This window comes from Bos taurus, chromosome 8 (genome assembly GCF_002263795.3).
Source record: "Bos taurus isolate L1 Dominette 01449 registration number 42190680 breed Hereford chromosome 8, ARS-UCD2.0, whole genome shotgun sequence".
NCBI lineage: Eukaryota > Metazoa > Chordata > Mammalia > Artiodactyla > Bovidae > Bos > Bos taurus.
Genome location: NC_037335.1, coordinates 83,302,834 through 83,321,699, shown reverse-complemented (window position 1 = coordinate 83,321,699; position 18,866 = coordinate 83,302,834). Strand labels below are relative to the sequence as shown.

The 18,866-nt window shown below is 38.1% G+C and overlaps 1 protein-coding gene across 17 annotated transcripts in view; it reads left to right on the top strand.

The window, feature by feature from the left end:
- CDC14B (cell division cycle 14B) overlaps positions 1–18,866 on the top strand; it is a 128,301-nt gene that overhangs the window by 5,319 nt on the left and 104,116 nt on the right. For 12 of the 17 annotated variants that reach the window (XM_024995730.2, XM_024995737.2, XM_024995729.2 and 9 more), the window contains exon 2: positions 3,707–3,733. The exons of the other annotated variants lie outside the window; for them this stretch is intronic. In XM_024995730.2, coding sequence (XP_024851498.1) covers positions 3,707–3,733 — 27 coding nt within the window. The remainder of the gene's footprint in view (positions 1–3,706; positions 3,734–18,866) is intronic. 17 annotated transcript variants of the gene reach the window in all.

Sequence of the window (18,866 nt, the reverse complement as noted above, 5' to 3'; positions counted from 1 at the left end):
ACATAGAGTGTTTGGGCACAAAGATGAAGGGAAAGTAGAATAACTGGGTTGCAGAGATGGTATTAATGCTAGGAGTCGACAGTCAACACAGATTAACTGCTCTGTGCCTTAGAATGAGAATGGATTTCCCCAGATTTCATTAGGGTTGGAGAGAGCTAGAAGGAAACCACTTTGTGGATTTTTAGGATGGAAGGAAGGCACTGGTGCATACCAGTGACATTTCTTGGATATTTCTGACATAGTCTCGGGGGAACTCTGAATTGACCGGACTGGTGTTTTCTGGAAGATTTTTAAGAGATTATCTAGAAATTTCACAGTTGTCCATTTTTCCCTCTGAGGAATTCGAGATGTTATTTTGGCAAAATTGATGCAACTTCTTTTTGGGAAAGTCTTGATTACCTGCTTTTTATTCTTTCTGACAGATAAAGCTGCTTCACAGTTATATATAAATGATTTATTGAACATCTAGTTATTCCTCTGCTACTTTGTAGATGATGCAAGACAAATAGTATTTATAAAGTTAAATTTAGAGAGATGAATAATTATCTAGTAAACTTGGAAAAATAAGCAAACTAAGTACACAATACAGGTCCTTCTGAGCTCATGCTATTAGGTTGGTACGAAAGTAATTGTGATTTTACATTGTTGAACTTTCCTGCTTGATATTGGGATATATTCTTACATGTGGTTATGTTATACATCATTTTAATGTGTATGTCTTGCTTTTTTTTTGCTAATGACTTATTACTTGCTGTTTATTTTATACTATGGAAATCAAAAAGCAAATTTAAGTGATTTTCTTATTTGAGTTCAAAATAGATCATAAAGCAGTGGAAACAACTCACAACATGAGCGACGCATTTGGCCCAGGAACTGCTAATGAACGTACAGTGCAGAGGTGGGTCAAGAAGTTTTGCCAAGGAGACAAAGCCTTGAAGATGAGACGCGTGGTGGCCGGCCATTGGAAGTTGACAACGGCCTATTGAGAGGACCATCGAAATTGATCCTTTTACAACTACATGAGAAGTTGCCGAAGAACTCAAGCCATTCTGTGGTCTTTGGGCATTTGAAGCAAATTGGAAAGGTGATAAAGCTCAATAAGTGGGTGCCTCAGGAGCTGACTGGAAATCAAAAAAATTGTCATTTTGAAGTGTTGTCTTCTCCTATTCTATGCAACAACAGCAAACCATTTCTTGATTGGCTTGTGACATGTGACAAAAAGTGGATTTCATAGACAACTGGCAACAACCAGCTTAGTAGTTGGACCGAGAAGAAGCTCCAAAGCACTTCCCAAAGCCAGACTTGCACTGAGAAAGGTCATGGACACCGTTTGGTGGTCTGCTGCCGGTCTGATCCACTGTAGCTGTCTGAAATCATTACATCTGAGAAGTGTGCTCAGCAAGTTGTTGAGATGTGCTGGATAAAAACTGCAACACCTGCAGCCAACCTTGGTCACAAGAAAGGGTCCAATTTTCCGAAACAGCGCCTGACCACGCACTGTACAACCGGTGCTTCAAAAGTTGAACAAATTGGACTATGAAGTTTTGCCTCATCTGCCCTACTCAGCCTCTTGCCAATCAACTACCACATCTTCAAGCATCCTGACAACTTTTTGCAGGGAAAATGCTTCCACAACCAGCAGGAGGCAGAAAATGCTTTCCAAGAGTTCGTCAAATCCTGAAGCACTGATTTTTTACGCTACAGGAATGAACCAACGTATTTCTCGTTGGCAAAAACGTATTGATTGTCACGGTTCCTATTTTGTTTAACAAAGATGTGTTTGAGCCTATTTGTAGTGATTTAAAATTCATGATCTGAAACCACAATTACTTTTTCACCAACCTAATACTTTGCAAGTTGGCCATCATTATAGCCCTAATTTTCCAGATATTTCATTCCTTCAACATGTAATGAATACCTACTCTGGCAGGCTTCCCCCATCCCTACCCGCCCCCTGCCCACCCCCCCTTAAGTGCTTAAAATAAGTTACTGCTAGAGATAGTTCCTGCTCTCATGGAGGTGATGTTTTCTGCCTTATTTGAAGCAATAGAACTTGGAGGGTTTGAATGAGAACTAGCCTGTAGGGGAACCATAGTATGGTTGAAATCTTTGGGGAAGAAAAACTGATGGTAGAGTTTTTAAAGAGCTAATTCTAGTAGTTAGGCTCAAGGACACCAGGGAAAGCTGGTGTCTCCCCACTCAAGGACTGAATACAGCTAGATTGTCAATAACCTTTTGGAGCCTGGATTCTCTCCTCTGTTTAAAAAGTCTGCAGAGTTGTTGGGAGAATGAAATGAAAGGGACGCATGTTAAGTGCCTGGCCTGGTGCCTCCATGACAACCAGGGCTCCTAAAATGGTCTCTGGTATACCAAGTGTGCTAGCAGCGGGCAAGGCAGGGGGTACAGCGGGCATGCTGAGGCAGTCAGTCATGGTTGGGAGGGTTTCAGGCTCAGAATCAAACATTTCCCTCATATGTGTGCTTGCACAAAAGGTTCGATGACTCAGAACAGTGAAAATGCAGTGTGTCCCTCCCCCTGCTTCTGAATGTGATCTTTAGGGCAGAAACGCTCCAGATGAGGCTGGCTCAGTATTTGTCAGAGCCGCGGAGGAGGTTTGGCGCCGAGCTGATAATCTTCTCTGCCTTGGGAAAAACATTAACGGTTTCTCTTCAAAGATTTCTTGTAAGAGGAGGAATAAAACAAAACTCTTCTGAGGCTATTGTTATGTATTTTTATTATACTAAAGAGTTCATATATTGCTTACTATTAAATCGCAACCAAGTTTACGGGGGGTGGGGGTGGGGGAGTTCTTCATAAAAAATGCAAAGACCTCATGGGAGAGCCTCAGGTAGAAGGTTATTTAAAGTTAATTATTTACTGATGAAGTACAGATTTTTCACAGTGGCTAACTTAAATCTTGACTGTGCTCTAGTACCTTCATTTTAAAGAATATTTCACAGATCCAAAAGCATTGATACTGGTGGTGCTCTTGGCAGACAGGGTGTTTGTTTTGGGTAAAACAAATTACCTTTCAAGAGGCCTTTCTAATGTTTAATGTGTGGCACAGAAACCTAATTTATTTGGAAGGGGTGGGAGTCAGAAAATAATATAAATAAGGTAAGAAATGATAGCTTTAAATCTACTTTTTTTTTTTTTTTACTACACTGGGAAAAAATAATTTTAGTAGCCAGTATTTTGTTTTTCTTCCCATGCTAGCTACAGAATATTTTTGATCTTAGTAAGTCCTTTAAGGCCTTCACATTAAAATTACTTTTATAATTGTCTTTAAATAGAAAGGAAAACTTGGGTAGATTCGTTTATCTCTATGTCAGAGCTGGTCCTCACTTAGGTCAGATACGCTTATGAGTGAGGTAAGTAGGTGCAGGGGTTGCTGAGGGTGAAAAGTGGAGAGATTGTATTGAAGACAAAGAAAGTGGTGCAGCAGGAGATAACCAATTTTCAAATTCTATTTCTTTACAGTTTTTGATTTTTAGCCTCCAAGGTTGTTTAGTCTAATTTATTTAATTTCTCGAAGTGCTGACCATATTAGCCAGGGATTAACTTAGAAAACAGTTTCCAAAGTGAAGTTGATTTTAACTTCTGAAATACAAGGTTATTTAACTGGAATGTGTACATCTCATCTCGATTCTCAAGTTTATTTGAAAGTTTTAAGCCCTTCTCTCTCTCTCTCTCTTTTTTTCTATAGCTTTTCATGGATTCTGCTCCAACAAAGGTATTCAGATCATTGACTATACTTTGCAGTTCTTTGATGATTTTAAAACTGTAGATTTAACCTGTTAGTCGTGACTCTTGGTTCCGTCCCTTCCTGTTTGCTTGTTTTAATTTTAGTCTTAGGTAGCAGTTTTAGTTTTTTTTTTAACTGTAAAGTATCTTTCGTATGTTTACAACTTAAGTTGAAATCTGTCTTTATATGAAAAGTTCTGTTGGTTTCTGTTACAGGTAATGCTGGAAGTAGTCTCTGTGATATTTTGTTGGGTTAATTATGAATGCTGTGTTTTAGATGGTAGATGTTTTTGGTAATACTAAATTTTTATTTAAAATGAATCTCACTTTTGTAGGCATTTGCTGAAAGGATACTTAGAATGAGCTATTGTAACAGCTGTTCTTGATCCCCACCCCGCCCCCCCGCAGGTTAGTTATTTCTTGGCATTTCTTTGCTTAGAGGCCAGGCATATATCTTACAGTGTTTGATAAGAGGGAAATCTCATGAAATGCCAATTTGAACTTTGGAAACAGGGGAGTTCTTTTATATCCTATTTTTTAAAAATATTCTGATTCTTTGTGATTTTCAACTACAGTTATTTACCAAAAGAACAAATCTGAATGGCCCATATATTATTTTCAGTTAAACATTTTCTGACTTTATTCTCTTCATCTTTTATTCAGCTCCTTTCTTAGTATCATTCATATTCTAGAGGAGCAGTTCTGTTAGAGTTCTTTATTCACCAGTCAGTTCAAAAATTTGGTCCAATTGTCTTTCAGTCTGAAAAGCTGAACAAGTTAGGCAGGGTAAATTTGTTCTAATTGCATAGTATCGCATATTTATTTCATTTCTCAGATAGTTCACTTTTATACTATTAAAATTTGGTTGACAATGTACTTTTGCACAAAAGAAAAACATCTTGTTCCTGATGCTAATGATATTTGTTGTTCCTTCAAGTTCTAATTTGAAACTAAAATTACTTTCTTGGCACTGCTATGCAATTTATGATATTGATCTTTTTATATCCAATCCATAATGCTATAATATCATTACAGATTATGAATTCTGCAAAGTCCTTTATTTTAGGACCATCTCAGCTGAATCATTCTCTGCATTTTGCTCATTTATCCTCATTTGTATTCGTATAAGTTGTGCTATGGAATTTATTCAACAAATATTTATTGAGCAACTGCTTTGAACAAGGCACTGGGCCAAGTGTTACTGAGGAAGGGAGGAGGGGATGTGAAGATTTATTAACAACATGCTTGTTATCACTAAAAGATTGAGAAAGGAATATACTCTTAAGTCATTATCTCAATGAAGACAGGCAATGAAGGAATAAGTCATCATTAAGTAATTTTGCTCTTTAAACAGCATTAGTTTTATAGAAACTTGTGATGGAAATGTCACCTGATAATTCCTACACAAAGTGAATTATTTTTTTCAATATGTGGTGAAAATGATCTGTCTTATGGTGTCTTTCTCATGCTTGTTTTTAACCTTTAAAAGAAACGAGAAAAAGCTTCATTTTGGTACATAACTAGTCATTATATTTATATATATAATATGAATATATGCATGTGGTTAACAATATACTGAAACTATATCTACTAAAACTAAAGTGAAAGTTCTAGATTCCAATTAATTATGTATCTCTAATTTGAATGTCAAAGTGTCACATAGGACATAATTTAAAATGAGATACTTTGTTTTCTTTTTAAGAATATCTTATTTATTGGTAAAGGAGGTAATTACAGAGCACCTTTTAAGTTGAGTATTGCTTCTTAAATTAAAGGCACTAAAGATGAAGATGGCTAAATATTTTAAGAACTAGATTTGGTGTGTGACTTAAACTGAAAAGCATTCTGATTTTCACGTTCTTTTATAGGTGCTGGGGAAGAATTGCTTTGACTCGAATGTGTAACAGAATTAACATTACGATTTTACATTTTGGGAGCTGTTCTCAACTGCTCTTAGAATTTTATATTGTACTTCTGTCATTAGCTTTTTGGAAGCACCAAGTGAAACAAACATCTTAACATGCATTTATTTCCTTTTTGACAATAAACTCAAAAAAGCTTAGAATTTAGCTAGCAAACACAACTGAGGTTGGGATTTTAACCCCACTATTATATTCTAATTTGAAACTACTGGTTTTTTTTTTCTCTGTTGTATTTTTCTTATCTTTCTTTTTTATTTTTTAAATTATGAAAATAAGATAACACATTTACAGGCAACTTGGAAAATACAGAACAAAGTTACATATAGTTCCACTGTACATTATAATTGTTTGTTTTGGTAGGTAAATTAAGATTTTTAATTGGAGTTTCAATATCAAACTCTGAGAAATGAATAGAATGAATGTACAAGAGAAGTAGAAGAATATAGTAGACCTGAAAAGCATTATGAACTAATTCGACATAATTAAGATTTATACAATTTTCACACAATAGTAGGATGCAAATTCAATTCAAATTCCCATAGACTATAAGCTAAGAGACACTGGAACATATCCAAAGACATAAAACCAGGTGCAGAAATTTCATGCTCTAAAGGTATTTAAATTATACACAGAGTGTTTTCTTATTACTGTGGAATTATGTTAGAGATCAGTATCAAAAGATACTTGAAAATGACCCACATATTTTCAAGTGCAGTGTGACATTTACCAGAAGAGTGGCTTAGCCACTGAAAGTCTCAATAAAGTTAGAAGACTGCAAAAACACAGAAAGTGATTGCAGAGAAGAGAGCATTTAAATGAGAAATTAGTATCAAAAATGAAAAGTTAATATCAAAGATATTTTTAAAACTCCCATGTATTTGGACATTAAATGTCTGCTTTTAAAATGAGGGGTATATCTAAGAAGCCATAACAAGGAAAATTGGAAAATGTTTGTAATAGAATAAAAATAAAAAGAGAATTTACCAGAATTTGTTGCATGCAGCTGAAGCTGATCAATGTAATTAAATACAATGTGGAGTCTTGAGTAATGTATGAAAACAAATAATGTACACTGGCATAAAATTTTGTGAGATTTGAGCAAAATCTGTACTTTAGTTAATAATGCTGTATTACATATTAATTTTCTTTTCTTTTTTTTTTTAACAGCATAATATTTCTTTATATTCTCAGAATTGGATTAGAAGTTTCAAGGGTCATTCAATTTTTTTTTTAATCACTAAGACAGAAAACTTTCTAGACTTTTAGCAGCAATACTAGATGCCAAAATACATGGAAGTATATAAAAATTTTGAGTGAATATAAATTTTAAATATAGCATTCTATTTACACTGAGTCAAATAAGTGGAATCAAAGTATAATAAACTTTTTAGCTAGCAAAAATTCATATGTTTTAAAAAATATATACATATTTTCTATATTTACATACATAAAGAAAATTAAAAAAAAAAAGAAACGGACAGATTGGAAAACATAAACTAAATGAAATGGGAGCACTGAATATGAAGTAGAAAAAATGAAACTAACTAGATAAAAGATCATCCTATAGTCCGGGTGTTTTTAAACATGGCTGCTTCTTAGAAACACATCTGGAGCTTTGAAGAAAAACAGTACCGGGGCATTTGTATTTTTCAAAAAGTTCCAAGATAAGTCTGATTTGCATCTGGATTTTAAAAAGTAATTACAGGTTTTTCTATTAAATGATAGTTTTTGTGATACAGAATTCTATTATTTTTCTATTGACCAATCATGATAGTTATTGCATTAAGCAAAAATCACAATAGTAGAAGACATTTATCAGTTTTCACAATCAATAGCTTCACAAAAAATAAAATCATTATAGTGGCAATAATGATCTTATAAGATGGAAACATGATTAACCTAGTAGTATAAAATAGTCACACACAGTTTGGGGGATTAAGTAGAGTGATGTGGTAAGTAGAAGTGCATACATGCAGGTATTTTCATCTGCCCAGCCAGTCTATGTCTTTTGGTTCCTGCATTTAATTCATTTACATTTAAGGTAATTATCAATATGTATAATCCTATTACCATTTTTTAAATTGTTTTGGACTTATTTTGTGTAGGTCTTTTTTTTTTTTTCTTGTATTTTTTCCTTGTCTTGTATTTCCTGCCTAGAGAAGTTCCTTTAGTATTTGTTGTAAAGCTGGGTTTGCGGTGCTGAATTCAGTTAACTTTTGCTTGTCTGTAAAGCTTTTGATTTCTCCATCAGATCTGAACAAGAGTCTTGCTGAGTAGAATATTCTTGATTATAAGTTCTTCTCTTTCATCACTTTAAATATATCACGCCATTCCCTTCTAGTTTGTAGAGTTTCTGTTGAGGTATCAGTCGATAACCTTATGGGAGTTCCCTTGTATGTTATTTGTCGTTTTTCCCTTGTTGTTTTTAATATTTTATCTGCCTTTAATTTTTGTCCATTTGATTTGTCAGTTTATGTCTTGGGGTGTTCCTCCTTGGGTTTATCCTGCCTGGAACTCTCTGTGCTTCTTGGACTTGGTTATTTCCTTTCCCATGTTCGGGAAGTTTTCAGCTGCTATCTCTTCAATATTTTCTCAGGTCCTTTTTCTTTCTCTTCTCCTTCTTAGGCCCCTGTAATGTGAATGTTGGTATATTTAATGTTGTCCCGGATGTCTCTCAGGCTGTCTTCATTTTTTTCATTCTTTTTTCTATATTCTGTTCTGCAGCAGTGATTTCGACCATTCTGTCCTCCAGGTCATTTATCTGTGCTTCTGCCTCAATTATTCTGCTGTTGATTTCTTCTAGTGTATTATTCATCTGTTTGTTTATTCTTTAGTTCTTCTAGGTCTTTGGTAAACATTTCTTGCACCTTCTCCATTGTTTTCCCAAGATCCTGAATCATCTTCACTATCATTATTCTAAGTTCTTTTTCTGGAAGGTTACCTATCTCCACTACATTTAGTTGTTTTTCTGGGGTTTTATTGTGTTCCTTCATCTGACACATAACTTTTTGCTTTTTCATCCTGCTTAAGTTTCTGTAATGTGGTTTTTGTTCTAGCTGTGGGATTGTGGTTCTTCTTGCTTCTTCTGTCTGCCCTCTGATGGAGGAGGCTAAGAGGGTTGTATCAGCTCCCTGATGGGAGGGACTGGCAGATGGAAAAACTGGGTCTTGCTCTGGTAAAACTTTAATCCAGTTGTCTGCTGATGGGTGGGGTTGTGCTCCCTCTCTGTTAGTTGTTTGGCCTGAGGCAACCCAGCCCTGGGGTAGGGCTCTATGGTAGGGTTAGCGGGGACCTCCAAGAGGACTTATGCCAAGGGGCCCCTTCCAGGACTGCTGCTTCCAATGAGCCTGTCCCCACGGTGAGCCACTGCTGACTGATGCCTCCACAGGAGACCCTCCAGCACTAGCAGGTAGGTCTGGTTCAGTCTCCTGTGGGGTCACTGCTCCACTCCCCTGGGTCTTGGTGCATGTAAGATTTTGTTTGTGCCTTCCGAGAGTGGAATCTCTGTTTCCCCTAGTCCTGTGGAAGTCCTGTAATCGAATCCTGCTAGCCTTCAGATTCCCTGGGGATCCCCCTTCCCTTTGTTGTCCCCAGGCTGAGAAGCCAGATGTGGGGCTTAGAATGTTCACAGCAGTGGGAGAACTTCTTTGGCATTATTGTTCTCTAATTTGTGGGTTGCCCACCCAGCAGATATGGGATTTGATTTTATCATGATTGTGCCCCTCCTAACTGTCTTGTTGTAGCTTCTAATTTGTCTTTGGACGTGGGGTATCTTTTTTTGGTGGGTTCCAGTGTCCTCCTGTCAATGGTTGTTCAACAGCTAGTTGCAAATTTGGTGCTTTCGCAGCAGGAGATGAGCACACATCCTTCTACTCTGCCATCTTGAACTGGAAATCTAACACAAAGTCTAGTTTTAAACTATTGTGACTAAAAAGGCTTGAAGTAAAAATCCACTCAGGATATGTTTGAGTGCATTTTATATTTTCTTCCTTGCAATGGGTCCTGCAAGAGCTGCGATAGAGATTTCATAGTTGACCCCGGATCTCTGGGAAGTGACATTAGTACACGGAACTTGGTGATATCTATATCTATATATGAGTATCTCTCTATATCATCTGTATTGCATGGAGGACTTATCTGTGAATGCCATGGACACTCAAAGACAGATGCCTCTGAAATAGTAGGATACTTGGAAAAGAGGTGTGAGCTGTGTTATAAAAGACTCTCTAATATTCCCATGCTGAACCCACAGGAACTGTTCTTGATCATAGTAACACACAGAAGTCTGCTTTCTCCTTCCTCCTGACAGTACCATTGCCACTACTCTGGTGACGTTTGTGTGTATATAGGATGATTGCTGGGACTGGAGATAGTTTCTATTCCGGCATGGGGAAAATATCCTCTTCTTCCCTCCCCCTTGTGTCCTGCTCTTATTTTCCAATAGTAACAAATGTCAAGACACTGCAGTTAATTTGAGTGAAAACAACTTTGCTCCAAAATGGAAAAATACTTTATTTAATGAAATCTGTCTTACTCAAGAGGGCAGGAAAAGGGAGATAAACCTTAAAGCATTATTTAATAGGACCTACTCAGATTATTTTGAACAAATACATTTTTAGAGGCTAAATTAATAGATTCAAAAAACAACCATTACCAGGCTCAGTGCTAAAGGATTTTTTTTTTAAATACTTTTGGGAATTTCTAAAATAAAAATGTTAAATATTCCAAAGGCTAAGCAATAAACTTGGATTTTAAAAAATCCATGCTTTGGATTAAGGATGGTATTTTAAAATTATTTCAAAAAAATGAGTATTATTCTAACATAAAGATTTATGAATAGGATTAATAAATTTTGTTGTTTTATGCCACAAAGTGAAAGTGAAAGTTGCTCAGTTGTGTCCGACTCTTTGCAACCCCATGGACTCTACAGTCCATGGAATTCTCCAGGCCAGGATACTAGAGTGGGTAGCCTTTCCCATCTCCAAGGCATCTTCCCAACCCAGGGATCGAACCCAGGTCTCCCTCATTGCAGGTGGATTCTTTACCAGCTGAGCCACAAGGGAAGCCCAAGAATACTGGAGTGCGTAGCCTATACCTTCTCCAGCGGATCTTCCTGAATCAGGAATCGAACTGCAGGCACATTCTTTACCAGCTGAGCTATCAGGGAAGCCCTTTTTGCCTCAAAAGCAATTTTTAAATAATGCCAAATTTTGGTGTACCTTTTACACAACCCATTTAACTTAGCCATATGTAGTACTGCTTTGTTGTTGTCATCAAAGCATTTTACTAGTTATAAATAGGCATACATGAAACTGCAGTCAGTGTCTTGTTTCTTGTACCTGTACCCTGCAAACAGACTGAGTTAAGGATTCCAAGGCAAGTACTTTCTTTAGGAGATGGTCCCAGGCAGTTGTCAAAGTAGAGTGAATAGGTAAGTGAGAGGGTCAGGAGGTGCAGGCCATAGACAGTTCATTGTCAAGCAAGTTTCTGTTGTGGTAGCTGAAGTTTGAGCCCACCGGAAATCTGGGAGCCACTATAGAACAAGTGAGGGTGGAGGGAGCTGAGGGATATTTGTACATTAGTAGCTCAGAGGGTGAGTGATAATTTTGAAGTGCTGTGAGAGCAGCCCAGATGGGCTCTGCAGGTGGGAGAAGGTCCTGAAAGAATGTTGGTATCATTAGATTATGTGCTGAGAAGGGGAGAATAGGCAGGTGACCCCTGCAGTTGGTTATGGTATAGTTAAATTTTTTTCTGCGTGCGCTTAGTGCTACTAGTGTATTCTTAGCTACTTAGCCCTCAACCATTATCTGAGTTGAATGTGTTATTGTCACTGCTTTGTCCTGGTGGGGCAATTTTGATTGCAAATGTTGAGAAAAGGCAAGCATTATGACAGAGTGCTATGACAGAGTGTGTTAGAAAGACCCAACAGGAAAGTACTAAGCTGTAAGATGCAAGCTTAAAGAGGCCTTTGCAAGGAATTGTTTAAGGAAACAAGGTGTAAAGATTTGTGTGTAATTAAAGATAGTTGGACCACTCAGAATGGCTGCGATCCAAAAGTCTACAAAAATAAATGTGGAAGGTGTGGAAAGGACCTCTTACACTGTTGGGGAATGAAACTAGTAGCATATGGAGAACAGTGAGATTCTTAAAAATGGAAATGAACTGCCTTTGGCAATCCACTGCTGGATACACACTGAGGAACAGAGGGAAAGACACGGTACCCTGTTCATGCAACGTTTATAATGCAGGAATGGAAGAACTAGATGCCATAGCAATAAAGGAAAGCAGCGTGTATATACACAATGGGTATTATCAGCCATTAAAGATACATTTGAATCAGTTCTAATGAGGTGGATGAACTGGAGCCTATTATACAGAGTGAGTGCCAGAAGGAAAAATAATACAGATTAACGCATCTTATGATAGAAGAGTAACAAATAACCGTGTACGAGACGAAAGAGACACGAGTAGACAGTCTTATGACTCTGTGGGAGAGGACGAGGTGGAAGATTTGTCAGTGAATGTGCATGAAGACATAAATATGGAAGGAAGCTGAGTCCAGTTCGTGCACGATCGGTGCTATGCTGGGCTGTGCACTGGAACGGCCCAGGATGTCTTGGGGAGGAGGAGGAGGAGGTTGATGGGAAACATGTATACCTGTGCGATCATTTGATATTTGCAAACTAATACATTTGTATTAAAAATAATAAAATTAGAAAAAAAAAAAAAGCGATAGTTGGAAGTTCTTTGAATTAGTGAAAAGCTTAATTAAGAGCACTGTACCTTGAGTTAACTCCAGTTGTGGTTAATCTAGAAAATAGGACCAGTCATCCTGATGTGTGAGATTGGAAGGAGTAGCATTGTAGGTGTAGAAGCCGATCTGATCTCTGGATCGCGATTCTGTCAAGTGCTTTCCAGGAACCCTATCTCGTCTAAATGAGTTTGTGCTATGAGTTACATTTCATTATTTTAGTAAAGCCAGGTAGCGAGTGTTAGGTACTCTTGTGAATGGTTCAAGATAAATAAACCTATTGCTTTATTAATGATTGCTCAAGAGTTTAACATCACTGTATAATGTGTATACAAAGTGTTACACAGATACAAAGTAGGGGAAATTACAGTTTACCTTATGTAGTGTAAATAAGAGTTCTTTTCCTACTTTTGGATGCTTTTCACATATAAATAAAGCTTTGCATAGCTCATTTTCATTTTCTTTGGAAACAGTAATTCAGTCTGTTGGGGGGGGACAGTGGGGGGATGGGAATCTTGTTAAGAGGTGGAATTTAACAATGCTGAAGCTTTCACAGAAGATCAAGATTCATTATTAAAAGCCTTAACTTTGGAGACATTAGAGATAATTTTTCATCATTTTCCTGAATATGAGTGGGCAGCTTTTAGAACCTATTAGAAGAACTAGTGCTGCGGATCTGTCCTGCCCTACGTAATCCTGTTCCTTGTACTTGAGGTGCATTCCTGATCCTAGGTTCCTGACATGTTTATCATTGGTCCACGCAAGCCCCTTTGTTAGGCTTTCTGGTTTTGAAATATGGCCCAGATCTTTTTCAGGCTTAGGCAACACTTTGAGAGGCTTTGGGGGCAAAGTGGGGAACTCTTGGGCCCTGGAAGGCGCAAACGGAGGCGGCAGCTATCGCCCCAAATCAGAAAGTGGTGGATAAGTTTTTTTTTTTTTTTTTTTAAAGTTTGCGCAGAGGGGGAGGTAGCTCGCCAGGGCGTCTGGCCACAGTGTCCTGTAAGTCCTCTCCTCTCTCCTCTGCTGATTTTTTCTTCCTTCTTCTCTTTAAATCTTTCTCAAGTTTTCTTTCCCTCACTCTCTTTTTTCCTTCCTCTTCTCTTCTCTTTTACTTTCTATCATTTCCTTCTTGTTTCCCTCTTTCATTCTCCCTTCTTCCTTACTTTCTCCTTACTACCTTCTCTTTCTTTCGTTTCTTTTCCTTTACCCTCTTTCTCTCTAACTTTTTCTTTCCTCCTCCCTCTCTTTCTCTCTGTATCTCTTTTTCTAACTTCCTTTTTTCCTTTTTCTATCTTGCTGCATTCCCTGATTCCTTCCTCCTCCGTTCCTCTCTCCTTTTCACTCTTTAGCTTTTTCTCTATCTTTAGATCTTTCTCTATTTTCTTTTTTCTTTTTCACTTTTTTATTTTTTATTTTTATTTTTTGCTTGGGTGAGGCCCCCCTGAGGGGGTTTTCTGCAAGGAGCAGGCTCTGTATATTGTGTATTTTTTAAAAGCTCCTTTGTTTAAGAGAAATCTTTTTTATCTTTTTCAGCTTTAGGCAATGCTCTGGGAGACTTTGGATGTAAACTGGGGAATTTTTAGGCCCTGGGAGGTGCAAGCGGAGGTGGAGTAGTCGCCTTAAATCAGAAATTGTTGGACAAATTTTTAAAGGTTTGTGTAGAGGGAGAGGGGGCTTGCCAGGGCGCCCGGCCGCAGCGTCCTGTAAGCCCTCTCACTCCTCGGGAGGTAGAGCACAGTGTCCCTCCTCTTCCTTGTCAATGGCAGAAAATATAATCTGCGCAGAAGGTGGAGACCCACTGCCATCCACCGCTATAGCCTCTCCCATAGGTCATCCCACAGCCTCATGATGAGGGTCCAGAACATTTTTAATCATATTTATAGGATAAGTTTTTAGTTGTTTTTTACCTTCACCCAAGTATCTAAATTAACAGTAGCCTCTTTAACAGTTTCAAGATTACTTGTATAAAGAGTTGCCATTTTTAGTTTCAGTGTTATCCATGTCAGAAAGTTAAATATAATAGAAGATAAAGCTTTTAGCTTTCAAAAGATCAGGCTTTTCTTTGGCCTTTTAACTTCAGAAACCGTTTTTTCTCTCTAACTCTTTAACACTTTCAACACTTCCCACTCCTACTCGCCCTGTCTATCCTACAGGGGGGTCCGCGGCACCCTGAGTGGGGTCCTATCCGTCCCTAAAATTCAACACTGAGGGAAAGGGTTGGGGACCTACCTTCGAATCGTCCCTGTATCGGGCGCCACCTGCCGGGGTCCTGCCCCGGCTGATCCAGGGTATTCGAAGCGGGGACGGCGTCGGCGACCTATTTATTTAAATATTTTATCAAAGATATAAAGAGTAATAGGATGAGGATAGCTCAGTAGGAAAATTCAGTGGAGAAAAGAGGCTGAGTAGCTTGGTTTACGAGGGAGACCAATAAAACTTCAAGACAAGAAGTTTGCACCACTTACATAGGCCGCAGGCGTCCTTCCGTTCAGGAGACACTGAGGCCTCCCCGGTCGGATCTTAGAAGCCCAGGCATAATTAGTAAGCATGGTGGGTTCCGCGCTCCAGATGGAGACTCAGCCAGAGTGAGAGAGAGAGCGACATGGGGAGACCAGTATTTCGAGAAACTGATCCCAATTCTTTATTTTCCAGAGTCTGTTTTTATACACTGAGATGTTATACAAAAGTCACGTGGGGACAGCAGTCCTGACTTTTATTAAAGTCAGGTGCTTCAGACAAATGTATACAGAGGTCTTAGGGGTGTTACATCATCTTCTGGCCAGGGGGGCCTGCTGACAATTTACGACCCTCTCCTTGTGACAGCGGTCAGTCAATCAGGACACTTATTTCTCCAGGGCTGATTATTCTCAAAACAGATAAATAAAAAGGAAAAAAAAAAGAAATATGGCCCACTAAACGGCACTCAGTATACTCTTCACCTAGAGTTGCCTGTTTTTCCTTTTTTTATTTTTTGAATAGATAATACATGCACATGGTTCACAATTTAAAAGCTACAAAAGGATAAACAGCAGAGAGTAAGATTCCCACTCTCATCTGTCACCTAGTGGCTTATTTCCCCTCTTCAGGATCAGTTGGCGAAGCTTGACCTCCTCTATGACTTACCAGAGGTTTTCTATGTGTTTACAAATATATGTATGTTTGTGTGTGCAGATGTATGTATGTTTGTATCCTCGCATGCAAATTATGGTCCATTATTCCCACTGATCTGTACCTTGCCTTTTTTTTTTTTTTCTTTACTGTTCTTGGGTTGCTCAGTGAGCACAGAATTGGAACAAAGCAAACTGGAAGATCCTAGTTGGTCATGCTTTCAAGCTGCTCTAAATTAAGATGTGATGATAAAAGCCTCTGAGTTAAGTCAGTGTCTGCTTCATGCTAAGGCCCATGCTAAAACCTGTGTCTGTCCTCCACCTCCAAATAAAGTCTCTTAAGATATAGGTGCTCGTTTTTAAAAAGACATCACATAAAGAAAAGAAAAAGATCAGTGATTTTACTAGCATGAGTGGTCTCTATCAGTTAGTTTAGGCTTGGTTATACTGTAGTAAGGGAGAAGGCAATGGCACCCCACTCCAGTACTGTTGCCCGGAAAATCCCATGGATGGAGGAGCCTGGTAGGCTGAAGTCCATGGGGTCGCTAAGAGTCAGACACGACTGAGCGACTTCACTTTCACTTTCCACTTTCAGGCATTGGAGAAGGAAATGGCACCCCACTCCAGTGTTCTTGCCTGGAGAATCCCATGGACGGAGAAGCCTGGTAGGCTGCAGTCCATGGGGTCGCAACAGAGTCGGACACGACTGAAGCAACTTAGCAGCATACTGTAGTAATAAGCTCCTTCTCAATCTCAGCCATTTAAAGTGACAGTGAAAATCACTGAGTCATGTTGGGTTCTTTGTGACCCCGTGGACTGTGTAGTCCATCGAATTCTCCAGGCCCGAATACTGGAATACTGGAGTGGGTAGCTGTTCCCTTCTCCAGAGGATCTTCCTAACCCTGGAATTGAACCCAGGTCTCCTGCAAGATCCCCTGGAGAAGGAAATGGCCACCCACTCCAGTACTCTTGCCTGGAGAATCCCATGGAGGGAGGAGCTTGGTAGGCTACAGTCCATGGGGTCACAAAGAGTCGGACAGGACTGAGCGACTTCACTTTCACTTTCACTTTCTCCTGCATTGTAGGCAGAGTCTTTACCAGCTGAGCCAGGACCGAAGCCCTTAGTTTAAAAGAAAGATTTAATTCTTCTTTCTGTTTCACAGCCATGGTGGATTGGCAAGGGTTTCTGCTTATTGTAATTGTTTGGGAACCGAGGCTTATAAGCAGAACAGTCTCTAACACAGCTGGTCTCTGTGCCAGAGGGGACAAGAATGCTGTGGAGTGTCTTGATCAACAATTAAATACCCATTTGCATTATAGTTCATTGGCTAGAATTATCGCTTGGTCCCACCCAACCACAGAGAGACAGGAATGTGCCTTTTAGGTGAACAACATTAATGACTACCACAGTTAGCCTATTAGATTGTTCACTGTATATTTGTATCTCTGTAAAGAGATATATTTTTATATGAATAAGATAAACATGAAATAACTTTATCATTACTTTTTTCCACTTATGTTACAGCAGAATCTTTCATTGTCCTAAAAATAAATATGTGTCTAAATATGTCTTCCCTGATAGCTCAGTTGGTAAAGAATCCACCTGCAATGCAGGAGATCCCTGTTGGATTCCTGGGTTGGGAAGATACCCTGGAGAAGGGAAAGGCTACCCACTCCAATATTCTGGCCTGGAGAATTCCATGGATTATACAGCCCATGGGGTTGCAAAGAGTCAGACAAGACTGACTTTCACTTTTGCTTTCAAATATGTCTTAGAGGATGTATATTATTTCAGTATATGGATATATAATAATGTATTTCTTTGTGGCTCCTCTACTGAGGAAAATGTACATTAATTTTCATAAAATTGGTAGAAATATTTATAGGTTGTAAGCCATGGATTCCTATCATGGTTTCTAGGTTGTAAATATAAGCTCTATTTAGAATAACCCCTCTTCATCCCCTTTGTCCCTTCATAAAGTACCTTTTCATAGTTTTTAAAACTTGGTTTATTTGGTTTGTTTTGTATTATTTTTGGCCCCGCCGCACATCTTGTGGGATCCCAGTTCTCTGACCAGGGATTGAATCTGGATCCTTGGCAGGGAAAGCATGGAGTCCTAACCAGTTAGGACTTGATATTATGGATAGGTAAATACTGTTGTCCCTCAGTATCCATTGGGGATTGGTTCCAGGAACCCCATGTATATTACTAGGAAATTATTATCTGTGATGATTTACAAATGTGTTTTCTGTTTGTCATTTGCCGTTTGATTATCTTAGAGTTGTGACTGTGATGTGTTTTGCCACACAAAATCTGTAAGGGAATCGGCTACTTGTTCCTCTTATGGCTTCTGGATTTTAAGTCATAACTTTATCTCAACAAAGTGATTAAGTAATTGTTAGGTGTTTAATTTCTCCCACCCTGGCCTGTATGCTGCTGTTCTTAAGCATTTTACTTACATGTATATTATAAACCCCATGATACATTGTTTTTACTTTTGTTAAAACAATCAGCTATTAAAGAGATATAATTGAGAAAAATCTTATGTATTTACCATGTGGTTTCCATTGCTAGTGCTCTTCATTCCTTTGTGTAGAGCCAGAATTCCAAAAGGTATCATTTTCCTTCTGCCTGAAGGATTTTTTTTTTTTAACATTTCTTATAGTTCAGATCTCTTTTATCTTTTGAGTGTTTAAAAATGCCTTTACTTTTGAAAGGTTTTTGCTTAGTATGGGATTCAAGGTTGGCCTTTCTGTTTTTTCTTTCTGCACTTTTAAAGACCTTGTTCTGTTGTCTTGTCACTTACATTGGTTCCTACAAGGAATCTGATATCCTTATCTTTGTTTCTCTGATGTAATGCATACTTTTTCCTCTGGCTGCTTTTAAGATTTTCTCTTTATCACTGGTTTTGAGAATTTGATTATGGCATATTTTCCTTCACTTTGTGCTTAAGACTCTTTGAATTTCTTGTATCTGTCAGTTTAAAGAGTTTATCAATTTAGGAAACTTTCAACTATTATTTCTTTAAATATTTTTTTCTGCCTGCTCCCCTTCCTTAATATACAATTACTTATATATTAAGCCTTTAAAAAATATATATATTAGGCCATTTTAAGCTGCCCAAGAGCTCACTGATGGTTCAGTTTTTTTGGATTTTTTTTTTCCCCTCTCACTTTCATTTGGATAGGTTTACTGCTATACCTTAAAATTCACTAATATTTTCCTATTTTTTTTATCAGCCATTAATCAAATCCAATGTAATTTTATCTCATAGATTGTAGTTTTCATTTTTAGAAAAGCTCAATTTAAACCTTTTTTTGTAGCCTCTGTGTCTTTTTTTT